General features: G+C 38.9%; 1 protein-coding gene across 2 annotated transcripts in view; it reads left to right on the top strand.

Moving 5' to 3' along the window:
* Positions 1–26871, top strand: part of ZC3H3 (zinc finger CCCH-type containing 3) — a 509781-nt gene that overhangs the window by 239784 nt on the left and 243126 nt on the right. For both annotated transcript variants that reach the window (XM_027859891.1, XM_027859892.1), the window contains exon 4: positions 3031–3184. In XM_027859891.1, coding sequence (XP_027715692.1) covers positions 3031–3184 — 154 coding nt within the window. The remainder of the gene's footprint in view (positions 1–3030; positions 3185–26871) is intronic.

Below are 26871 nucleotides of genomic sequence, written 5' to 3'. Positions count from 1 at the left end.
AGGACCCGAGTTCAAATCCAGCCTCAGACCCTTGATACTTACTAGCTGTGTGACCCTGGGCAAGTCACTTAACCCCATTGCCTACCCCCCCAAAAAAAAGTATCCCCACAATAACATACTGGACAAGTGATCATCTAGTTTTTGCTTGAAGACTGTCAAGGAGGCAGAATCTCTCACCTCTCCAGCCAACATTGTTCCACTTTTAGACAGCTCTAATTATTTGTAAGTTTTTCCTGATTCCAAACCTAAATTCCCCTCTTTGCAACTTCCATCCATTGGTATTAGTTTTGCTTTCTTGGGCTAAACAGAAAAAGTCTTAAGTTTTCCTCCATGGGATAGTGCTTTATGGGACTGAACATAGCAGTCATGTCCCTCTTGAGTCTTCTTTTCTTCAAGCTAAATGTGCTCAATCTGTTTAACTAATCTTCACATGTCATGGACACTAGGCTCTTCACTGTACTCGTTTTTTGGCGGATATTCTAGTTTATCAATGTCCTTAAATCATGATGCCCCAAAGATAGGGTACTGTGGGATTATTTCCTCCCTATTTCTCAAATCTAAGCCCCTCCTAATGATTGCTCTAACTTTTTGGTCACCACTGAAAAATTGCTATCTGTTCATGGCTCCCCCACTTTATATTTGTAGAATTATTGTTTATTTTATTTTATTTTATTTTATTTTATTTGTGCTCAAATACAAGACTTTACATTTATTCTGATTAAGATTCTTCGTATGGGGCAGCTAGGTGGCACAGGGGATAGAGCTCCAGCCTTGGAGTCAGGAGGACTTGAGTTCAAAACCGGCCTCAGACACTCAACACTTACTAGCTGTGTGATCCTGGGCAAGTCACTTAATCCAGATTGCCTCACCCAAAAAAAAAAATTCTTCTGATTAGATGCTGTTAGTTTTGACCTCTTTGCAGTAATTATTACTGACCTTTACCTCTAGGATATTCTCTCCTCTCTGGGTTTTTGAGATTACAGTCAAGTCTCCTTTGATCCTTGTCACACATACTAATTAAGGGTGTTCCCCCAAGGACTTCTCCTGGGTTCTCTTCCCTTTTCTTTGTTTAGTCTTTTAGCTGATGATCTCATCAGCTCCTGTGGTTTCCATTATCAGGTCTCTTCAGATGACTTCCTGATCTCTATATCCAGTCCTAGTATTTCTTCCGTGGGATAGTTCCACATTATCACTGTGCAACTAGGACTAGAGTCAGGAAGACCAAGTTCAAATCTGGCTTCAGACACTTAATAGCTGTGTGGTCCTGGGCAAATCATTTAATCTCTGCCTTCCTCTGTTTCTTCATCCCCAAAAATATCATCTGCCTCTCAGTGTTGTCATGTATATCAAATGAGATATTATTTGTAAATCACTTAGCCCAGTATCTGGCTCGTAGTAGGCACTTAATACTTATAAGGCATTTTGAACTAGATATCCTGCCTGGGCCAGAGACTGTGCTCTGGAAGGTATCTCTTTCATTTCTAGGAACCCTGGGGTGCCACTATCCTGATTGGTGAGTGCCTTATGTGGATCACTATATAAGCCAGGCTTCAGCTAACCATCTCTCCCATTCTGCTTTTCCTTCACCCTTTCCTCTTTTAAGTTCTGGGACCATAGTCAAATCAGTGCTGGCATTGCCACTAGAAAACCCTTCAGTCTATTCTCTTATAGTTTCACTTATCATCCCTGTAACTTTCCAGACCCTTTATGTATTATCTCTCCTATTGGAATATAAGCTCCTGGTGGTCAAGGACTTTTTTTTCTTTTGTGTTTGTCTCTAGCCCTCAGCACAGTGCTTGGTGCACAGTAAACACTTACTAAATGCTCATTTATTTGTTAATTCATTTGTTCAAACTCAGTGTATCCAAAACATTATCTTATTCCCCACCCTAACAGTCCTAACTTCTCTATTATTATTAACATCATTGTCCTTCTAATCACCCAGATTCCCATTGTGAGATAATCATGTTACCTCTTTCCCTTAGTTCTCCCGTGTATAGCATCTGTTGCCTAATCTTATCATTTTTACCTCCACAACATCTCTCTCCATATTCCATCTATCCACTCATACTACCATCACCCCAAGTTCAGCCCCTATTACTTCTTAAAACCCTCCTAATTGGTCTCCCTGCCTTAAGTCTACATTCCAGTACATCCTTCACACAGTTTTCAAAATTATTTTCCTAAAGCATAGGCTGACGGTATCATTTTCTACTTAGTAAATGCCTTTGGCTCTGTATTATCTCTAGGATCAAATATAAACTCCTCTATTTGTAATTTACCCCTCTTCATAACCTGTCCCCTTCTTGTCTTTCCAGTCTTCTTTCATATTACTTCCCTCCATACACACTGTGATTCAGGCATAGGACTATATATTTAGAGCTGGAAGGGACCTTAGAAACCATCAAGACCCTTTAACAGATAAGGAAGCACAGAGGAATTAAATGACTTCCCTAGAGACACACAGGCATAATGTGTTAAGGTAGTCATTAGAACTCTGATCTTCCTAATTCCAAGACCAGCCTTTTATCCATTATGCTACCTAATTGCCTACACTGTCCCACTTGCCATTCCTTACAGAGGGTGCTCTATCTCCTGTCTCTGTGCCTTTGTAATGGCTGGCTCCTATGCCTCATATGCTTTTCTTCCAAGAATTTCTGGTTTTCTTCAGATCTCTCAAAAGCCACCTTCTGTAAGAGTCCTTTCTTAGTTCCCCCAACTATAATAGTGCCTTGTCTTTTGAGGTTATATGTATATATGCTTTATATGTATCTTGTATATACTTATTTATATACATCTACATTAGAATGTAAGCTTCTTGAAGGCAGGGAGTATTTTTGCTTTTTTTTTGTATTGCCAGTGCACAGTGCCTGGCACATGATAAATGCTTAAGAAGTATTTATTTATTGATTGATTGATTGATTGAAATGAACTGTCAGGTGGGACTCCTCTGTGCATTTTCCTCTGGAATCCTGCCCCCCCCCCCCTTTTTTTTTGACATTGGCCTGGCCTGTCTGCTTTTTTCTCCAGCAACAAGCTTACATGCCTTACGGACTTCTCCATCCAACAAAGTGATTAAGACCCGTTACAGGATAGTGAAGAAGAATTTTCCATCTCCATTCAATCTTCCACCTTTCAACATTCCCAGTTCTTCATGGAGAGCCAGGCGGCTTGCAGCATCCAGGTAAGAGAGCTGAGCACCAGACTGATATTTTGTTCACTCATTTTTCTTCAGAATCACAGCAAGGTGCTATCCTGGTCATCTCTAGGGAAGGGGGAGAACTGGGCCCCAGGTGCCAAAAATATTTTGACTCTGAGTAGACCATATGGGGAACTTTTTAAACCTTACAGTTCATTAGCTGGAGAATTGCTTAATTTTTCTGTTTGTTTAGCACTTTCTACACCAAATATACTTTTAAAAAAAGAAGACTAATTAGTAATCTTGTTAGCAGGCTAGTGGGTTGGGGATGCTGGCTGTAGTCAAGAGTGGCAGTTCGCTGTAGCTGTTCAAGGATAGGAAAGGAGGAAAGAACTTTACCCCCTATGGAATTGTCCCTGATGAAGTCATAAGAAGATAAATTTCTCTTTGGCATTTCTTTCTTTCCTCCTTCGTTTTCCTCTCTCCTTTCTTCCCCACTTCTTGCCTACTCAATCTCTCCAAAGATCACATTACAGAGAAGAATTGGAGAAACTTGGGCATAGCCATCAGTTTTTGAAATCCATGTGTCCATCTCCATGGTCAATATATTGATATTTAAAGGAGATAAAAATCAAGCTTCTCTTCTCCATCCTTCTACCCTCCTGCCACCCTAACCACCTTTTCAGCAATTTCAGGGGTCCATACACTGAATACTCTTTCATTCTTCACTCTGGTACTATTTGGAAATACTTAAAAGACAGAACAAATCCCTCCAATTGATGTTAAAAGAAAGTGAGGTAATCTGAATTTGCACCTGCCTGACCAAGTCTCAGCAGCTAAGTGTTAGAGGAAAGGAACATAGGGCCCTTTTCTCATAACTCACTTTTCAAAACCCTGCTTTTATGCACCTGTGCATGCCTTCTGTGTGTGTGTGTGTGTGTGTGTGTGTGTGTGTGTGTGTGTGTGAGAGAGAGAGAGAGAAGGGGTGGGTAGGTGGGAAGAATAGTTTATATTGGGAGGCAAGTTAGTCTCATTAGCTCTCAAGAATCTTGTCTAGATCCTGGGGAGAAGGTTAGAGTCAACCTTTGATTTTTGTTGGAGAATTCATTGATACAGCTTCTTTCTGATCTAGAGATCTCCTCCTTCTGTGTCACACAGGACAGAAAATAGATTTCCCTAGGGATGCTGCTTCCACACCTGCAATTTTTACTACAGCTTTTGCTCTAGGCCATAGAGGCTAGACCTCTGGGTTACTTTGAAGGTCTGCTGAGTGAGAGCCGTCTTCTTATTAATGAAAAATGGTGGACGAAAGAAGTGATAATCCCTGATTGTAAGACTGGGTTCTACCGTCATCATATTCTTGTGCATTTGTTATGTGAGGAAGGAATATGAGATATAGCCAAAGCAAATTCATTTTCCTCCTCAATTGTCCTGTTAGCCTGGGTCAGATATACATGCAATATATTTGTCTCCATGGACTTCCCCTTGTCCTTTGGTTGATAACTCATGCCCAGCCTGGAAAGTGGCTTTTTCTCATAATCCTAGTCACATCTGTGTCCTGTACCATCTAGTAACCTGGATAATGTCTGTTTTGAGCCAGCCATTGCTAAGCTTGGGCCTGGAGTGGTAGAATAGCGACTTCTGTGATAAATGAGTTGAACCTGATTTAAAGAGACCAGGAAAGTAGATTTGTCCAAACCCCAGGTCCCTCTAAAGCAGGGGTTCTTAGAAACCATTTTTGTGTCATGGACCATTTCTCAGAATAATGGTCTTTTAAGACCATTGCATAGATCAAAATGCATAGATTAAAATATATAGAATTAAAAAGGAAATCACTTCTATTGAAATATAGTTATCAAAATATTTTATGGGGAAAAAAGATCATGGACTCCATGTTCAGAACCCTTGATTTAAAGAATCCTTCAGGTGTCTGTTCAACTTCTTTTTCCTAAAGATCTGAGTATAGTCACTTGAGCCTGTGAAGACAGGATGTGTCTCTTGGGCTTCCAAGGTGTTGTCACAGGCAGGTGATTCTAGTGCTGTAGGTAGATAAGGCAGCTTCTCTTTCTCTGGCCATTGCTTATCCTGCTGTCAGTAGTATTTATGCTGAGGTTTAATGGTCCTAGAACCATGACCTGTCAGCAGAGCTTCTGGGTGGAATAGCCCAAAGGGGTACTTTGGGTTTGACTAGTGGTAGGAGGGTATGGGTAGAAAGCATCCCAGATTGCTAGCCTAATGCCAGTAAAGGATAGTCTACAAGTGATGAGTCTCAAAGGAGGCCATTGGTTCCCAGGGCTAATCCCTTTGCTGTGGGATTGCATTAAACTTCACCCTGCTGCTGACTTTTCTGGAGGCAATAGCTAGAAGTATATTTTAAATTAATTTTACTGCACTTTTTGTAATATTTTTGTTTTAAATAGATTTATAAGCAACTTGGGGGCTATTTCTACAAATTTATGAAGATAATTTTCACTCTCTCGATAAGGTTAAATTTACACCTGCTATTTCCATATTAATTCACATTGCTAAGTGGATCTAATTTTCTTCCGTTCTTCTATCTAGTGAGCATGGCCTTTCCTAATGCAATTTCCCCCTCACTAAATCACTGTGATCGGGAGTCATGATCGAGTTAAATTAACTTAAATTAATTTACTTAATAAGAGCTCCAGATCATTGTGAATGAGGTTAAGATTTATTGATTCTTACTCTCATTCCTCCCCCTTATCTCGGGTGGTGTTTCAGGGCCCCATGGCAGTCCCTTGCCTGCCTACATATCCTCTCTACTGTAATATTTTCCACAGGGCCCTAGGGCAGCCCCACACCCAGTAATCTTTTCTTTGGGTGTCTTGCTGTGTTTACGTATGAACAAGGTGTATCTGTTAGCCCCTGAAGCTGATAGTTTGCCATAGGATAATCTTGACATATGGTCCCAAGGATCAGGGTAGCCACTGTTGCTTTTCCTTCCTTCTTGTGCTTCTTCCCTTTTTACTTTCCCTGTCTTCTCTTTGGAGAAGATTGGGGATTGGGGCTGCAAGGTTGGAATCAAAAGTGATTGACTGGGCTTGATTGCACTCCTTTCAGTGTCTTTCTTTGTTCCAGGTATGGCAGCCAGTCATCACTTTGCTTCATTGATAGGCTGTCAGAACAAGGTGCAGAGGAATATCTATGTACTTGTGGTCTTACAGAGGTACATTGATCTGACCCAGAGAAGAGAGCCAAGCTTTTCCCTTTGCTGGCCATCTAGCCCCGAGAAGTGGACACCCTGTGTCCAGTCTTGGTAGCTGTTGTGCTTTTCCTCCTTTCACATCCTCTTCCCCACAACTCATCCCACTAGAGAGGCCAAGTGCCTTGGACTTGGATCTCTTGTAGGACCCTCTTTTCTTCCCCAGTCACCTGATTGTTTGTAGTGTCAGCCTAATTTCTCACTTTGGTTTCAAGGTGAAAATCATGCTGGTAGCCCATGTGATTAGGACAGGGTCCTTCCAGGAAGACAGATTTCCCATAAGGGAGACAAGTTTAGGAAGTACTGTATCTTATGGGAACAACACTGAAGGAACTCCTTTACCCTATGAGTTACCCATTTCTTGAAATAGCATTAGCACCCCATCTTTTAGTCCTGTATATTGAGTGGTCTTTTTACAGTGTACTTCAGAGAACAGACAAGGACAATTTGACCATAAATACCTTTAGATTCAATTTAGGGGAGTTACATCTGAGAGAAAGAACAAGTTTGAATGTGTGTGTGATACACTCAGACTTAACACATACTTTCTAGCTAATGTTTCCCATAGAAATCAAGTAGGTAGCATGTGTAATTATTTTTTAAAATAAATTTATATTGATATATTTTGTATCTTTTTATATTACCATAGTTTTCCCCACTATTCCTCCCACTTCTCCTCTCAGAGAGCCATCCTGTATAGCAGATAGACTAAAGACAAAAAAGAGGGAAAAAAATCAGCATAACTGATCAGTACATCCCAAAAGTATGAAAATATGTGCAATGTGAATACATTTGTGGGCCTTTCACCTCAGCAAAGGGATAGAATGAGACTGTCTTTTCAGTCTTCTTTTGAGCTAGTATGCTTAATTTTTATGTGCCTGAGTCTGTGGAAGTAAGTTACAGAATCATAGAATATCAGAGTTGGAAGAGTCTCAGAGCATCTTCTAGTCTAGCCTATACTTGAATAGGTATCCTCTCTGCCACATCTGTGACAACAGTCATCTAGGCTTCTCTTCCAAGTTTTCAGTGATAGGAAGCTTTATTGTATGAGTTTTATGACAACTACCACCAAAAAAAAAAAAAAAACAAAAAGAAAAAACTCCTTATCATTAAATGTTTTATCTATGTCTTTTAAAATCATTACTGTTGCTTTCTAATATCTATCCCCTAACTACCCACTGTTTTTTTTTAAAGTATAGTTGAGCAAAATTATATTAAATTAAAAAATGAACACATTGGCCATGTCTGACAACATGTCTTATTCCACACCTCTGCCAAAAGGAGGGTGGTACGTTTCACTGTCAGGCTTCTCAAGTCAAGATTTTTTTCATTGCATTGATCAGAGTTCTGATATATTTCAGTATTGTTTTTGATTGCATTCTGGTGGAAACTTTGTCTCTGTTTACTGTGCTCTGTATCAGTTCATATGAGTCTTCCCAAGTTTCTCTGAATTCTTCATTATGAACCACTTTAAATCCATTTTATTAACTATAAAATAAAAAAAAAACAACAAAGCGAACATAATTAATTTTCTTTAAACATACTGCTTTTGATAAGTGATTTGAATGCCGTTTTGGTCTTCATTTGTGAGTATTATACTCTGTATAATTTCCAAAAGAGTATTTCGTGGCACGTTCGGCCCTGTTGCTTTGGGAGCTGGGCTTTTTTGGTCTGTCCCTCATATGGACTGAGAGGCCAGGTGAAAGCGCAATAGTGAGTTCTGTCTTATTATGAGGTTAGGAGGCAGTGTGGTGTTCTAGAATGATCACTAGACTGGGAGCCAGGAAAGCTGGTCCTTCTTAACTTTGTTCCTAAAAGGCAGTGTGACCTTGATCAGTTCACTTTCCTTTACAGAGTCTCAGTTTACTCTTATGAAAAGTTAGGAATTGAAGGACAGGAAGTTTACTAAATGGTCCATGAGTGGTGTTCAGTGTTTTCTTCAAAAGTTGCAGTTGTCTAAGCTTCAAAACGTGAGCAGCATGTCACATCTCTGTACCTCTTTAAATGGGCTTGATAATGGAAAAAGTAAATTTGAATTTCTGACCAGGCTAGATCATAAAATACTTGAAAAGGAATGTAGTTATATTACTTTCAAATATATACCAGAATTCAAACATTTCAACAAAATGCTACCTAGTAGAAGACCTTAAAGACCTGCTTTAATTAAAATAAGAAGCCCTATTTGTTGTGGTCACACTGAATGTAACACCAAACTTGGTTTACCTATGCCTGTTGAGACTGTTCAGTAACTTTCCAAAACAGCGACACCTTCCTTCTAGGGAAAGATTGAGCAGAAAAACAGGAGGATTTTCTTTTGTTTTCTTAAGGTCTTAGTTCCTGCATTGAGCCTAAGCCTTATATACTCTTTCCTTAAAAACTCATATAGAATCACAGAATGGCCAGAGTGGAAAGCTCCCGATGGCTGTCTAATCCAAACTGTATCTTAATAAAACTCTTCCTGTAGCATACTGATCATATAGCCTCTACTTTTAGACCCCCCTGGAGTGGGAAGAGGGAGAAGGAATAAGCATTTGTAGAGCACCTACTTTGTGCCAGGCATTGTTTTAAGTACTTTATAAATATTATCTCATACCTCACAGGATAGATATTGTTATTATTCCCATTTTGCCGTTAAGGAAACTCAGGCAAACAGAGGTTAAGTGACTTGCCCAGGATCACCCAGCTAGCTAGTCAGTGGCTGAGGCTGGATTTGAACTCATGCCTTCCTGACTCAAGGCCCATGCTCTATCTACTGTGCTACCTAGCTGTTAGTAGAAATTCACTGTCTGCCTTCTGAAACAGCCCATTCTGCTTTGAGGCAGCTTTACTTATTAGTAAATTTTTCCTTATTTTGAGCCTAAACAACCTCTTTGTATCCTCTACCCATTGCTATTCTCTCCTCTAGGAGCAAACAGAGAAAGTCTGATCTCTTTGTTCATGACAACCCTTAATAGATATTTGAAGATTGTTATTATGTCCCACATAAGTCTTTTGTCCTCCGGGTTAAAATTTTTTAATCCTTTACCTCATCATCATTTGGAATACTCTGCTGAGCTATTTGCTACCCTAGCTACCTTCCAGGTGATTTTAATGTTTTTCCTAAAATTTGACTCCCAGAACTGAACAGAATATTCCAGATGGGGTCCAGAAGATTACAGCGCAACTTCAATTTAGGCTAGCTTTTTTTGGCTACAATGTCACACTGTTGACTCATGGAACTTGTCTACTAAAACTGCCAGATTTTTTTTTTTCAGACAAGTTGCTGTTTAGCCATTCTTGTACCTATTAAATTAGTTTTTGAACCTAAGTATAAGTTTGCTTTTTTAGTTAAATTTCATCTTGTTTGATATGGCCCAGTGATCACTCATCAAGATCTTTTGGACTCATGATACTTCTGTCTAGTATGTCAGCCATTTCTCTTACCCTTGCATCATCTGAAAATTTGATAAGTGTGCCATCTGTACCTTTATTCAAATTATTTATAACTTTATTAGAACAGAAGAGGGGTACTTGCTGAGATAGTGTGTGAGGATAGTGAATGATAGTGATGGCAAAAGAAAGAAAAGTATATCTGTGAAACATTTAAAAAATACGTGGAAAGAAGTTCAGAAGATAAGCAGGCCATGATTCATACTATCATGTTAAATTTAACATATATTTAAAAAACTGTACATAATAGAGGTTCACAGTTTCATATACAGCTCTCTTTTCTGTTGTTCTTTTTATACTGATATATTCATATTAGTTACATTCATAATAAAGAAAAAAGGCTAAGTTAGGGCCAGGCTGTAATAGTTTGTATATTGTATGTTGTAATAATTGCAGTGGAACAGCATAAAGTTGCACGGTGTTCTGGGCCTAGAGTCAGAAAGACCTCAGTTAAAATTTGACCTCAGATACTAACTATGTGATCCTGGGCAAGTCACTTAACCTCTCTTTGCCCCAGTTTCCTCATCTATAAAATGGGGCTAACAATAGCACCTACCTTACAGGGTTGTTGTGAAGCTCAATGAGATGATATTTGTAAAATACCTAGCACAGTGCCTGGTACATAAATATTTATTATTGTTGTTGTTGTTATTATTATTATTATTCCTCTTCTATAACCTTAATAATATTCTGAATTTTATTGTTATTTATGTGCAATATTAATTTTAACGTTAGACTGTGGGCTTCTTTAGGGCAGAAACTATGTTCCTTTTCATCTGTGTATCGCTACCACTGAGCACTGTACCTTGCCCATAGTGGGCAAATAAGAAATGTTTATTCAGTTAAATTAATCATTTGTTAAATTGGATTTATCACATAAAGAGCTTTTAGCCATAAAGTTTATGTGTAAATTATTATTATTATCATTATTATTACCTGAGTTGTTTTCCACAATTCAGTCTAATAGTGTGTTTATCTTCCCACAACTCTTTTAACATTCTGTCTTTTATCATGTTTGCACATTTTCTGGGTGTGAAGTGAAATGTCGGCATTGTTTTATATCTATATTTGGAGCAGTTTTATATGGTTGTTGATAGTTTACATTTTTTCTTCTGAAAACTGTTCATATCCTTTGACTACTTATTTATTTACGAAAGGAGCTTGGTCTTAACATATTTGTTTCAAATCTACATAGATCTTGACTCTCAAAACATTGTCAGAGACATTTATGAATTTTCCTGCAATCATTAATTTCTCTCCTACTTTTATTCATTTAGTTCATGCAAAAGGTCTTTATTTTCACATAATTAAAATCATCTGGTTTTTTTTGTGATTTCCTTTATCCTTTGTGTGGTTATGAGCTTTCCTTGTAATCTTAAAGGTATCACTTATTTTAAAAAATCATGTGACTTTTACGTTAAGGCTGCTGCTGCTTATCCATTTAGACCTTTTTTTGGAGCTATATGGTGTAAGATGTTGGTGAAAACCTGATTTCTGCCAAACTGTTTTTCCAGTTTTCCATGCAATTTTTGTCAGATAAGCAGTCCTTTCTCAGATGCCTTATTTATCCAGTTGAAATGATCATAAATCTTCCCACCACTCTCTTTACAACAGAGGCTCACTAAAGCATAGTGGGTTTTGGACTTGTCCTTTTCTTTAGAAAAGCCAGAAAAGTTGGGGAAGTAAAGAGCAGGAGAGGGTTTCTTTAGGCATAGTCCTCTATGGAAAGCCTAAGAAAAAGAACTGGATTGATCTTATACATATGCCCCCTCCTTCTAGCCAAAGAAAGGGAGAATGACATCTTTAATCTTCTGTCTGTCAGATTGTCTTTGGTTGGTTCATTCTCTCCTTTAAGGGCTCTTAAGATGTCAGAGCCTTACATTCAGGTCTGCAGTGATGGTGAGATTTTGCATGCCTTGTGGGAAGAGGTTTTCAAACTACCAGAACAAGAGTAAGAATAACATATTGTTACATGAACAGCATGTGAATATCCATGTCAGGCAGTCTTTTTAATTGTATGTAAGATAATTCTGATCTTTTCCCTTCAGAACATAAAGATGAACTTGTCCTGTGAGTCGCTAAGTTATAATGAGGTTGGGGGAGAAAGGAAACTTTGGAGAGAGAAACCTAAAGTCAGTAACACCATTGACAATCTGGAATTTGGTTGAAAAGTGAGGGAAAAAATATATGTATAAGGGTATGTGTATTTACACATTCATATACATGCACAAAAATACACACACTTGTGCTATTCCCCTTTCCTTTGTTGCTGGTTCCTGTCTCTTGACATACTCATAGATTTAGAAGACACTTTTTCCTCATCTCTGTGTGTTGCAATTCTCTTCTTTTAAGATTCAGCTTAGATTTCACTTCTTCCATGAGGCCTTCACTGATTCCCTCTACCACCCAAATCCAAAACACACACACATACACACACACACACACTGTCTCTGTGTGTGTGTGTGTCTCTCTCTGTCTCTCTCTCTTTCCCTCTCTGTCTCTCTTTCTCTCTCTCTCTCTTTCTCTCTCTCACACACACACACACACACACACACACACACACACACACACGTGTAAGCTGAAAGTGAGTCTTACGTTCTGTTTTTTCCTAAAGCATTTTGGATCTCTTCTGAGATTCTACGTTGTATCATACTTATTTGTGTATGTGCCTTACCACTCCTCCCCCTTACATTGTCAACTCTTTTAATTTGTGTCATTTTCATCTTTATATCTCTGTTACCTTATACAGGGTTTGCATTACTTGATTAATAAATATTTGTTGTTATTAGCATTCCTCAACAGGCTTGAAAAGTGCAAAACAGTTTAGTTCCATTTTGGTGATGGGGAAATCCTGCATCTATTAACAATCATGCTCTGGAAAGATTGCCATCGCTGACATTAGCTAAGAGAACAAGATAGTCAATGGAATACTAGCCCTATATGACCTTTGATCAGGACTGGAAGGCACTGAGCCCTTTTAGGCCAGTCGCTAGGGAGACACTCTGGTTTCTCTCTTCTGAAAAGAGAAAGTTAAAGAAATTATTAGGACAAATACCAGAGCACCTTACTTCAACAGAGGGGGAAAACCCATCCATATTTCCAAAGGAATCCCCTGAATATCTCAGAGTTACTTAGAGCACTGCTTAAGCCTGCTCTCTTAAGACTTAGCAAGGCTTCTGAGCCTTTGTTAATATGGAATGCATTAGGGGCTAGTTTGTAGCCTATCTTCCCAAGAGAAGTTGAGAATTCAATTTATGATGCTTTAGATTCTTTGAATGCATTTTTACCTAATTCCAGTACAAGCTCATTTTCAGCCTAAATGGTGTGTTTTGGGATAATGTGTTGCAAACAGAAGGTGACATTAAATCCACAGCTTATGTGGATAGTGTTCAGATGTGGAGTGATAAGGACACTTAAATCCCATTACTAACGTTTGTCTGGACAGTATATGAATAGAGGGAAATGATACTACATCTGCAGCAAAGACAGTGGCTCCAGAAATATCAGTGAGGAGGATCAGCTGGAAGTGAATCAATTAGAACACATTATTTTCTATTTACCAGTCAACACAATTCCATATTTAGTCAAACAAATGGCTTGGTGAAGCCAGCTGAGAGGTAGCATCTTGTTTCCCGTGGCAGCTTGTCAGCAAATGTTTCTGAGAGATAGACTGGCTTCATTTGTATGACTTGCCATGGACTTTAAACCAATATTCCTGTCTGGATAAAACCATCAGATTTTGCTAGGGGCTTCATCGGAAGAATATTTGTTTTGCCTCAACAGGAGGAAGAGGCAAGAAAGTAGGAAGACATCTCTCAATTGTCCCTTCTCTTCTTTTTTTTTCTTTCTTTCCTCCTAGGGGAGGCAACCTTGTTTGTGTTTTTTAGAAACAGGAGCATCACACTGTATTGTATTACTCACTTGTCACATTAGAGAGGAACTTGAGTACTGAAGCACTAGTGTTAGGTGAAGACCATGTCAAGCATGATAAATTCCTAAGCCTGAAGGACTCGTTGTAAAATAGACCTGACTGTTTAGAATCTGAAGGGCCAGCAGATAAGATTTACCAGAGCCATTCTGGGTTTCAAGGGAGGAGGGCCGGGGGTTGGTGTTGAGATCACTGTAGAATCAATTGTCCTGCTGTAGAATAGCTTAAGCTGGGTTGTATCCCACAGTAAGTATTTATTAATATTATTTAGCACTAATATTGGCACTTCAGCTTGGCAAAATGTTTTACGAGACTAGTATTTTTAAATTTTCTCTTCCTTCTTGCAGCCCAAAGAGGTACAATTGGTGAGAATTAAAGACACTTTTGTGCAGTATTAAACTCAGTAGGCTGGGTCGAAAGTGGGCATTTCATATAATATTGAATCTTTTCGTTGGAAGCAACCTTGAGGGTCATTTAACCCCAGCACACCTAAATAAGAATCTCCTCTATAATATATCCTTGGCCAAGATATCCTCTAGATTTTACTTGAATGCCTCCATTAATGGGAAGGTCATCATACTTCTCATCTGTGCTGTGAAGGGGGTAGGTCACCTTCATAGGCATCCTATTCCATTTTAGGACAGCTGAGGTTGTAAAGTAGTATTTTGTTATATTGTATCAAATCTACATCCCTACAACTTCTACCTATTAGTCCTAATTCTCTCCTTCAAGAGCAAAAGGATAAATCTGTCAGTAAACATTTATTAAAAATCTGCTGTGTGCCAGGCACTGTGTTATACACTGGTAATACAAAAAGAGTCAGAAGACAGTCTCTACCCTCATAGAGCTCACAATCTAATGAGGGAGACAGCAAGCAATAAGATATATGCAATCAAGCTATGTATGGGAAAAATAGAAAATAATTGAAAGAGGGAAAGCACTAGAATTAAGAGAGGTTGGGAAAGCATTTTCTGTAGAAGATGAAATTTTAGTTGAGACTTGAAGGAAGCCAGGAAAACCAGGAGGTAGAGATGAGACAACATTTCAGGTATGGGGGACAACCAGAGAAAATACCAAGAGCTGAGATGGAGTTTCTTGTTTGAGGAATGACGAGAAGGCCAGTGTTACTGGATCAAAGCGTATATGTTGGGAAGTAAAATATTAAAAAACTGGAAAAGGCTCAGTTATTATATAGGATAAGATGATGGATTAGAGGCAACCCAGATGAATTCTCTCAAAATTCTCTAAACAACTTTAAAATGACACCTCTAATTAAATTTTGGAGCAGTAGAGCCACAAAAAGGTCAAGGTGAGCCATTTTCCCCACCTAACAGAACTTGGGAGGTTGGCAGGAGAAGTTTGTGACACTGGGGTGGAGGCCTGTCCAGAGCCCAAACTTGCAATGGCAGCAATAGTGCTCACAGCAGCAGCAGCGTCTTTGGGAGCTCTCAGCCCAGAGATGGTGCAGGGTTGGGCAACTGGTCAGAAAAAGATTATAGGGAACCCTTTGCTGGCACTGATTGGCAATTCTATTGCCCATATGCAGTTCTGGGTTACAGTTCCAGGGCAAAGAGGAGTGCAGGGGTCGGTAAAAAGGGAGCAGGGGCCCTGGTCACAGTTCCACGGAAAAGAAGAGTGCTAGTGCTTGTGACTGTAGGAGACCAGTAGCTTTTCCTGGGTAAAGACCAGAGTGTAGACCAGGAGAGCAATGATGACACCTCTTCTCAGATCACACCACCTTGGAAACACCAAAAACTTGCAGGCCCCTTTGAACTGGCTCTGGAAACAGCAGCGTGAAGAAGCCTGAAAGTTAGTTCAGTACCTCCCCACCCCTAGATGAGCAGAACCCAGTTTTAATATAAAGTTCAAAGTCAAGAAATTGACTGTGTGACAGTTGAAATAAGGTAAACTGAGGTACCAGGCATGATCAATTTATTGGTAAAGCTTGAATCTACCAATAAATAGAATGTCAGCTTCCTTAATAAGTCCCCCCTGAATAAGGGGGACAGTTTTCTTTTATAGGTTTTGAGGAGTATAAAACAAAGAACAGAACAGGATAGGTAACATCATGGCATAACTGAGGCATGGGGGAAAATATGATTGGTTATAATTTTTTTGAGGGGAGGGGCTAGGCAATGGGGTTAATAAGTGACTCACACAGCTAGTAATTGTTATGTGTCTGAGGCCGGATTTGAACTCGGGTACTCCTGACTCCAGGGCTAGTGCTCTATCCACTGCGCCACCTAGCTGCCCCAATATGATTGGTTATAGAGCTGAGTTGCAGGGAACAGCATGATTGGTTGGAAGTTTGGTCATGGGATGCTAGCAACGACACCCTCTTTCCTTCCCTGTGACTAAGAAATGCTCATTGTTCATATCTACCTGCAAAATTAATGATAATGGCTCAAACTTTTTGGACAGCAAACCAGACATCCTTGAGGATGGCTTGGTGGTATAAAGATATTAGGTGCAACTCCCTTGTGTTCACATGCATCCCCCAAGGTCAGCTAATTCCTTAAGGCAAGAATGGATCAGTGATTATAAAGAGAACTGTTTCTAAAATTAACCTATTATCAGTCGACCAGCTGAATCTCTGAACTGAGTTCAGAGTCACAGAGCTATAACTTAAACAATTATAGGACCAAAGCAAATTAACTGTAAATACAAACAATAAGAAAATGATACAGATTCAATATTAATCATATCAGCTGGAAAAATGAGCAAACAACAAAAAAAGAAGTTGACTATCAAAAAGCTACTACTGTGGCAGGATGCGAAAGACCAGGACACAAACTCAGAGAAGACAACAATGTGAAAATAGCTACAGAGCTCAAGGAAAAATGCTAATTTGATCCAAGCCTGACAAGAATTCCAGAAGAGTTAAAGATAGAGATGAGTGGTAGAGGAAAAATTGGGGAAAGCAGTGAGTGATGCAGGAAAATTATGTGAAGAGAATCAAAAGCTTGGTAAAAAGAGGCACGAAAAATACTGAAGAAAATAACACCTTAAAAAAAAACCAAACAATTAGGCACGTGGTAAAAGAGGCACAAAAATTCACTAAAGAACAGAGTTGGCCAAATAGAATAAGAGGTGTGAAATCTCACTGAAGAAAATAATTCCTTAAAAATTAAAATTGGGCAAGTGGAAGCTAATGACTCCATGAGACATTAAGAAACAAAACAAAATCAGAAGAATGGAAAAAATAGAAGAAAACGTAAAATATTTCATTGGAAAGACAACTGACGTGGACAATAGACCAAGAATAGGCAATTTAAGAATTATTGGGGGCAGCTGGGTGGAGCAGTGGATAGAGCTTCAGCCTTGGAGTCAAGAGAACCTGAGTTCAGATCCAGCCTCAGACACTTGACACTTACTAGCTGTGTAACCCTGGGCAAGTCACTTAACCCTGATTGCCTCACCAAAAAGCAAAAATAAATAAGTAAATGAATTATTGCACTACCTGAAAGCTGTGATCAAAGAAAGAGACTAGACATCAAATTTCAAGAAATTCTCCAAGAATACTCCCTTGATATCTTAGATCTAGAGGGTCAAATTGAAATTGAAGGAATCTGCTCATCATCTCCTGAGATTCCAAAATGAAAACTCCCAAGAATGTTATCGTCCAGATTACAGAGCTCCAACATCAAAGAGAACATTCTTCAAGCAACCAGAAAGAAACAATTCAAATATTGTGGAGCCACAGTCAGGATCATACCTAATTTAATGGCTTCCACACATAAAAGGAGTAAAAGAGTTGGAATATGATATTCCAGAAGCCAACGGAGCTAAGATTATGACCAAGAGTAGCCTACCCAGCAAAACTGAGTAAATCCTTCAGGGGAAAAAATAGATATTTAGTGAAATAAAGGACTTTCAAGCATTCCTGATGAAAAGACAAGAGCATACCTACAGTTAATGTGTGTGAATGGAATACGGATCCAGCAAAGGGAAACTGAGGAGGAATAAATAGATAGGTAGGAAGAGAACAGGAGAGAGTGGTGTCCTGGAAACCTAGAGAAAAGGAAGTATTAAGGAGAAGAGGGTGATCAGGAATATCATAGGCTGCAGATAGATCAAGAAAAATGAGGACTGAGAGAAGGCCATTGGATTTGGCAATTAGGAGATCATTACTAATTTTGGAGACAGCAGTTTTGGGAGAATCATGGAGTCAGAAGGCAGGATTATAGGGGATTAAGAAGAGAGTGAGAGGAGAGGAAGTGGAAGTACCTTCTCAAGGAGTTCAGCCACAAAGGATAGCCATGATAGTCATTAAGGATAGAATGATCAAGTGGGGATTTTCTTGAGGATGGGGGATATAAGAGCATTTTTGTAGGCAGTACAAAAGAAGCCAGAGATAGAGCAAAGGTAAGTGAGAGAGTGAGGATGATGGAAAGGAATCTGTTGGAAGAGGAGACAGGATAAAATGGGATTATTTATGCATGTGTTTGCCTTGGCAAGGAGTAAGGCTTACCTCTTTGTGGGAGGCAAAGGTGAAGGAGGAAATAGTGACAGAAGACATGTGAGTGTTATCACATGAAGGGAAGAAGAGGGATCTCTTAGCAAATGGACTCATTTTTTTAAATTAATTTTTTTATTTTTGTTAAATATGAGTAAAGGTTCTCAACTGAGGGAGTGGAGGGAGGAGGATTTATGAAAGGTTTGAGGAGGGGTGAAAAAGTTTGGAAGAGACTATAGAGAGTGAGATAGTAGGTTGATAAGATAGGTAAAGAAGGTTTGCTTAGTGGCAGTGAAGGCCCAGGTAAGGTTGGGTAATATAAATTTGAAGTAGATCTAGTCAGAATAGTTGCTTGATATTCTCCACCTTTGTTCAGCTGCACGTCTATAGGAACAAAAGCATTGGATGGTGGGAGTCATCTAAGGTTGAGGCTTGACCAGGTGCTATTGATGATAAAAGTTAAAAGTGCCAGGTACTCAAGATAAGGTGATAGTGTTAAAGTTGAACTGGATCACCAAGGGATCAAGATGGGAGAAAGAGGAGGGAGTGGCTAGTGCAGAGAGATAACCTGAGAACAAATGGAGGGGTTGAGAAATTGGAGGTCACAGAATGGATAAAGAATAGAGTTTGGTATGAGAGGGCAAAGAGTTAAGTGGAAAACCAGCAAATAGATTATGGTCAGATTAGAGGATTTCAGAGTTCTCCTGCATGGAAGTGGTGCATTTGTTGGTGTTGGCAAGATCAAGAGTATGGCTTTCTTTGTGTGTGGCTAAAGTGGGGTGGAAGATTGATCATGGAAAGTGTGTAGGTTGAAGAACTAAAAGGTTAAAGTGCTTGAGGGAGTGTTAGTTTGTATATTGATATCCCCAAAGGGCGAGGGTAGGTGTTGAGGAGAGAATGTAAGCCAGGTACTGAACTCATTGAGAAAGGATGGGGGAGTGTCTTAGAGGTCTATATTCGACAGCTTACCATGATTTTGATTGGATGGAAGATGTGGAGAAGAGGGTACCTTAAAGGTACCTTATTCTCCTGTAGGATTATGCTCAGTTTTGCTGGTTAAGTTATTCTTGGCTATAAATCTATATCTTTCACCTTCTGAAATATCATATTCCAAGCTCTCTGCCTTTTTACAGTTGTGGCAGTTAAATCATGTGTGATCCTAACCGTAGCTCCTAGGTATTTGAATTAGTGAATTATTTCTTTCTGACTACTTGCAATATTTTTTTTATTTGTTTGTTTGTTTGAACTGGAAGGCTGAATTGTTGATATTATGTTCCTAGGAATTTTCATTTTTGAATTTATTTCAAGAAGTTACTAGACATTTCTTTCTGTTTCCACTTTGCACTCTGGTTCTAAGTCATCTGAGCAGTTTTCTTTTGAGATTTCTTGAAATATGATGTCTAGGGTTTATTTATTTTGTTGTGGTGTTCAAACAATCCAGTGATTCTAATTTTTTTAGATATAAACTATTAAATTAAAATTTGAAATTTCTTCTCTCTGTTTTCTAGATCATTTATTTTTGCTCTGAGATACCTTACATTTTCTTCTTCTGTTTTTTTCTTCAGTCTTTTGACCTTGTTTTAATATATTGTTGTCTCATAGAGTCATTAGCTTCTATTTGGTTTATTTTATTTTCAGGTAGTTTGTTGCTTGAGCAAGGTATGGTACCTCTTTGTGCCCAGCTTCTTAATTCCCTTTCCAGTTATTTCTTTCACAGCTCTCATTTCTTTTCCAACTTTTTCTTCTTACTCTCTCGTTGAAAAAAAAAATATGTGTGTATATATATGTTAGCTCTCTTTTTTCTTCTCCCAACACTTGTTTCATCTCTCCCTGGAATTCTGGTTGATTTTTTTGCCCTACCTGTTGTGTCTCCCACCCCCCACCCCCCTGCTTTGTAAATGTTTTGGAATCCTCTTCTGGGTTTGTGTTTTGAGTACCACTATTACCATAATAGTTTTTATGATAGGATTTTTTTTTTTTAAGTTTGAAATTTCCCCAGTTAATTTCCTGATTTCAGGCTTGTTGTTAGGGCTAGCCTGTTCACACTTTTGGAGGGAATGTCTGGGCTCATACTGTTGCTACTTTCTTTGGGTATTGAGTGTTGTGTTATTCCATGATCTCAAGGAAGATCTCAGACTGAGGCTGGGGACCTGTAAGCATTCAGTACTTCCATGGTGGTTTAACCAGAGGAAAAGTCTGATTACTATTCCCTGGTCTAAATTCTTAAGTTCTTGGCCTGGTTTGGAGCCTAAGAAGTAAAGAAATGAGAAATATTGTCTTTATTCTTTATTCTTGTCTTTATTCTGCCGGTTCAGAATGATAAAATTATAAGCTTCCCTTTAGTTTGTAATGATTATTTGTCTGCAGACTCTTCAGACACTTGGCTAGTGCCTGGAAATGAGACCATGTTCGGTTCCTGGAGGTCCAAGCTACATTGCTGCTTCTTGTTTCTGAACTTGCTTCCCTCTGGATAGTTATACTGCCTAGGACCAGCAACTATTCTCATCCTGAAATGATTCCCTTGGGTACAGGTGCACTCCTCAGTCTGGACTGGATTTATGACACAGAATTGGATAGTGGGTGCCAGAGATGTCCATTGGCCCCCTCTTCCCATCTCAGTTCCCTACTGTGGGTCTGGGACCTCTTCTTGCCCCATTGTACAGCCCCTTCCAGTGTACTGGAGTGTTCCACATCGTCCCATGTTCCTGGCTAGACCCTATCCCTAGTGTCCTCAGTCTTCTCTATCTCACTATTACCAACCTCAGCTGGAAAAATGTCTCACTATTACTTTTTCTTGGATTTCTCCATCAAGATTTGGTCTCTTGTGTTTTCTAAGTTGTTTTTCCTTTTTAGGGGAGGATTTGTGTTGGGGGGGGCAGTTGAAGCTTGCTCTTGTGCTTCCTACTATTCTGCCACCTTGACTCTGCCTCTCCCTGACTTACTTTTAATATTTCTTATAATGCTAGCTCATAATGAGCTTTCTTGATTTTTTTTTAATTTCACTCTTATGATATTTTTTGTTTTTAAATCATTCATTTCTTCTATTTCTCCTCCTACAAAGCCATCCCTTATTTATTTTTTAAAATTTTTTATTAATTTGTTTTGATTTATCAATAATCACTCTCATATGCTTTTGAGTTTAAAATTTTTCTCCCGCTTCCTCCCCCCGTCCCCGGATGGTGCACAGTCTGATATAAGTTATACATTTACATTCCTATTAAATATATTTTCACATTAGTGATGTTGTAAGTAAAAATTAAAACCAATAGGAGGAACCATCAGAAAGAGGAAACAAAACTCAACAGAAGAGAAAAAAAAAATAGCAATTCAACTTCCATAGTTTTTTCTTTGGACGTGGACAGCATTTTCCATCACGAGGCCTCTGGAGATGTCTTATATCCTTGTGTTGCTGGGAAGGGTTAAGTTTATCAATATTAGTCATTTATCAATATTAGTCACATAACGTGGCTGTTACTGTGTACAACGTTCTCTTGGTTCTGCTCACTTCACTCAGCATCAGACCATACAAGTCTTTCCAGGTTTTTGTGAAGTCAGCCTGTTCATCATTTCTTATAGCACAATAGTATTCCATTACATTCATATGCCACAACTTGTTCAGCTATTCCCCAATGGATGGGCATCCTCTTAATTTCTAATTCTTTGCCACCACAAAAAGAGCTGCTATAAATATTTTTGTACACGTGGGTCCTTTTCCCATTTGTATGATCTTTCTGGGATATAGCCCTAGAAATGCTATTGCAGGGTCAAAGGGTATGCACATTTTTATAGCCCTTTGGGCATAATTCCAAATTGCTCTCCAGAGTGGTTGGATCATTTCACAACTCCACCAACGATGCATTAGTGTTCCAATTTTCCCATATCTTCTCCAACATTTATCATTTTCCTGTTTTGTCCTGTTGGCCAATCTGATGGGTGTGATGTGGTACATCAGAGTGGTTTTGATTTGCATTTCTCTAATCAATAGTGATTTAGAGCATTTTTTTCATGTGACTATAGATGAAAGCCATCCCTTATTTAAAAAAGAAAAAAAACAACCAAAACACAGTTTGGCATAACTAATCAATATATCAACCATATCCAAGACATGTTGAGTTCCTCCATACTCATAGTCCCCAGCTTCTCAAAGAAGAGAGGAAGTTTTCTTTTCATATTTCTTATTCAGGTCCAAGCTGAGTCATTACAATTCCACAGAATTCAGTTTCTTTGTTGTTATTTCCAGTTAACACTGTGCTTCTTTATATTCTTCATATTTATTGTTTCTCTTTACATTGTAAAATTCCATTATATTAACCACATTTTTTTTTAGTCATTCCTTAATTGATGGTCATTTACTTTGCATGTGGAATCTTTTATCATTGACCACCTTGGTATTATGGACATTTTAGTCATTTCCTTTAATTTCCAGAATTATTGGACAATTTCACAACACACAAACATTATAATAGTATGCCTTTCTTTCCACAACACTTTCAGCATTGACTTTTCCCATCTTCTGACATCTTTTCCATTTTGTTCAGCATGTAGTGAAACCTTAGGGTTGTTTTAAATTGCATTTTTCTTATTACTAGTGATTTGGAGTGGTCGTTTACCTGTTTAATAGTTTATAGTTATTCTTTTGAGCACTCTTTATTCATATCTTTTAACTAGTTATCTGTTTGGGATAACAGTTATCCATTGGAGATTGGCCTTTTGTCTTTTATATATATTTATGTTAATACCCTTTGTAGATAGCCAACCCTGATTGGAGATATTTGGTATAAAGATTTCTTTCCCTAATTGACCACTTTACTTTGTGGTCTCAGTGTGTTGATTTTATTTGTGCAAAAGTTTTTTTTAACTTTATATAATCAAAATTACCTATATAATTTTTGTTATCATCTATTTCCCTTCTTTGTGATCAGTACTTTCTGTGAGCATCTCACAGAAACTATCATTGTTTTAATGTCTCTGCCTTCCCCCAAAGTCAGTCAGGCTTACTAGTCTTCTATAGTTTGACGTATTACACTTTTCTCCTCCTTTTAAAATTGGGAGGATATTATTTGTCTCCAGTTAGGTAGTAACAATTCCATTCTTTCTGATTCCTGAGGGATCCCCTACAGTTGTTCAGCAACCACTTCTGATAGTTTGTTCTTTAATACCTTGTATATAGTTTACCTAAGTCTGGTGATTTAAACTCATTGATTATTTTCTTAACATGTTCTTACTTATTTAAATGAGATTTAGGCTTCCTGTTAACCACTTTCATTCTCTCCAGATTTGAAGTTTGTTCTCCTTAATAAAGAAGACAGAAGCAAAGTAGCATGCCTTTTCTCCATTTCCATGACACTTTTCCCATTCTCACTCCCCAGCCCTCAAAGCAGCCACCCTTTTCCCTTGTTTGTCCCTCCCTTTACCCTTAACATAGTTAACATAGACCTTCTTGTTATCCTCCATGTTCCCATACAAGTCAAGAGCAGCAATAATGGCTTCTTTCCTTTCGTCTCCCTTTTGCTGTGAAGGTATCTTCAGGATAACAGCAATCTGAAGATTAGAAAAAACCTTTTAAGAATTGAAATGATCCAAAAGGTCAGAGTGAGCTCCCTAGCAAAGTCTGGGTGACTCCTATGGGGGATAATGTAAAACGAAGTTCCCCCTGCTCAGGTTTATGTCAGACTCTAATGTGACTGAAGTCCTCTCTTACTCTGATATTCTGGGAGAAAGAGGCTCCCTTGCAATATCTCGTTTAAATGATAGGTATGGCCATTCACTTAGATAGAACAGTTCCTCACTTAGGTTGTCAACGCAGTGCCTCAGACATGCACAGACAACCAAATTTCAGAACATTTATTTAATACTTATCTTGGATCTGACATAAGCTGATACTCACAAATTGAGGAAACTGGGCTCTGAGATTTAGTGCAATAAGCAGTGTAATCATCCCAACAGTCCCTGGTGTATCAGTGCTGTTGGCCTCAGGGTGCACCCCCAGCATTTTTCTTGCAGCTACCCATTGATGGCATCCCATAGCTCAGCTGTGTGGATGACCTACCCAGCCTTTGCTAGCCGGATGTCTTATAACAGAGAGCAGTGCAGCTGGGAAATTCCTTCAGCTGCTGTGGTCAGAGACCCTTCATTACGATTGACAGACTGGGAGAAGTTGAATGGGGTGAGGAGTGGGGAGACAGGAGAGTAAGGGGAGTTTCCACTTTGGAAGACTGAAGCTTTTAGTTTATGGATTATATTGTCTTTCAAGAAAATAGCAGTTGCTCTCATCCAGAGACTTTTGAGGGTGAAGGATTCACTTGACTCTCATGGGACTTATCACAAATGACAAGCTAGGTTTTGTTAGTTAGCATAGGTCTTTGAGACTGACATATGTTCTTTCCCCTTTAGTTTACCAGGTTACCAATAAGCCATTCTAATATATATTCACCAGATCAAGACTTTTAGTCATTGTAGAGGTCAACTGAGCACTAGCCTCTAAGGCAAGCTTTAGTTAGGGGAAGGTAAATGAGTAGACTTGAAAATCCTAAGCCTTTTCCAAAAAATTATGCAGTCATTTATTCAGCCCGTCTTGCTTGCTGATTTCAGCAACCTGTGTTGATGAAGGCCCAGCTTACACTCCATTATCCCTACTAAGTTGGTTTTGGCTTCTTTCAAGACTTAGCTCCTGTCCTACCCTCTTTTGGAGGCCTTTCTTCTCTTTGAGATAACTTTCCATTTGCTCTGTATATATCTTGTATATACATAGTTAATTTGCATATTGCTTTCTCCATTAGAATGTGAGCTCTTTGAGAGCAGAGATTGTGTTTTTGCTTCTTCTGTATCTCCAGTGTCTGGCACCTGGTAAGCTCTTAATAAATGCTTGTTGACTGATAGACTGGCTTATACTGTCTGTGTTCTGTCCCCTCTATTCCACCCCCCATTGCTCCACATCTTTTTCTCCTTTCCTGTCCTAATCTCCCATTCTTCTTTCTGTCTCTTTATTTGACTTTTGATGGTCCTCAGGGAATGGTGGGCTCTGTTGGTGACATTCTGGGCCAAGGAGGTCATATATTCATTAGATTTAGAGCTAGAAGATCCCATTAAAGGTAATCTAACTCCTAATCTATTCTAACTCTTTCACTTTAGAAATAGGGAAAATAAATCTTAGGGAAATTACTTGTCTAGTGTCATTCATGTAGTAAATATCAAAACCTGAATCTGAACTGAGGTATTCTAACCCTAAATCCACTACACCATACCACTGGCTTCATTGGTGATGAGGAGAGAGACATAGTTCCAAGATGTGTGAAAGGAAGACCCTGCTGATGTTCAAAGCTCTGTCTTTTGGGAGGCAGCATAGTGAGCTGGAAAGAACAGTGGCCTTGTGTCAGAAGATCTTACTTAGAATTCTGACTCCAACCTTAGCTTCGTGAGCTTTGGTAAGTCACCTCACACCTGTTTCTTTTTCCTCATCTGCAAGATGGGGTTAATATTTTCCTTACTTTAGTTTCAAGGTTGCTGGAGAGAAAACATTTCTTAAACTTTAAAGTGCTTTACAAATGTGAATTGCTGCTATTACATATAGTATGGTAAATCACCACTCTTCTGTGTACTACCTGTATCACCTTGAGCATGTCAGCCTTCTTGAGGATCAAGAGGAAACCTCTTCTGTGAAATGAGTGTTGAATTAGATGATCTCTGAGAACTCTCATGTAGCTTTGATATTATGAACCTGTGATCCCTTTACTTGATAGAAAATTTATACTTCCTAAAATTTCCAACCTGCTCTCAGTTTTGTTTTTGGTTTTTTCCCCCAACTTACTGGATAGAGTTTGATCTTTGATATGCTTTACTACTCTCAGACATTCCTAATGCATTACTACCCAGATGGCTAACCAACCTTTTTTCCCCCATTCCTGTTACTCAGTCATTGGCCACCTAAGAGCAAACCATTCCAAAACCTCAGCTCCTATTCTCTCTTCCTTGTCCTTTTTAACCCTGTCCAACCTATGGCCCATTCCAACTCTGCCCACTTCTTCTACTGTGCCCTCTTGAATTCTTCTTCCATAGTAAATAAACTTCCCTTTATCTTGGACCTCTTCTCTCATTTCTTCTATCTACTTGTCTTTTCTGAGACCTTTGCCATCAGTGACGCTGTATCTTTGTTATACCTTCCCAGCGCTTATCTATACCTTCACTAATACTTCCAAATGAGGGTCATTGATCTTGGTAGGAGAGTTAAAATACTCTTTGTACCCCATTTCCAGATGCTACCTTTACTTCCATGATTCAGCAACCTCTTCTTATTTGAAGTCCACAGTATCACAATTTCCTACCCTATTCAAATCATGGTGGCTGTTGTGTACCATAACTTAGGTCATTCTCCCTCCTTTCTAAGGTATTCCAGCACCTTGTTCACCATCTTCCACTTTTCTCCAATCATTACCCTTAGACCGAGCAACTCCATCAGATTCACTAACCTCCAAGTTCCTCTAGGTCTTTAAATTCCATGACCTACTTCCTTCATTCCACCTCAGCTTCATGACATCTTATTATGACCCGAAGTATTTCACATTCTTAATCAAGAACTCTAAAATTTCTCTGACTATAGCCTCCTATCATTTCATCTCTCTTTATTCCTTTCCCATTTTAAATCTATTCTTTGCCCTCCTATGACATACTCCCACCCCAAGCCTCCACATCTCCCCCCC

This window comes from Vombatus ursinus, unplaced genomic scaffold (assembly GCF_900497805.2).
Source record: "Vombatus ursinus unplaced genomic scaffold, bare-nosed wombat genome assembly UNPS02014173.1, whole genome shotgun sequence".
NCBI lineage: Eukaryota > Metazoa > Chordata > Mammalia > Diprotodontia > Vombatidae > Vombatus > Vombatus ursinus.
This window is presented reverse-complemented; position numbering and strand designations above follow the sequence as displayed.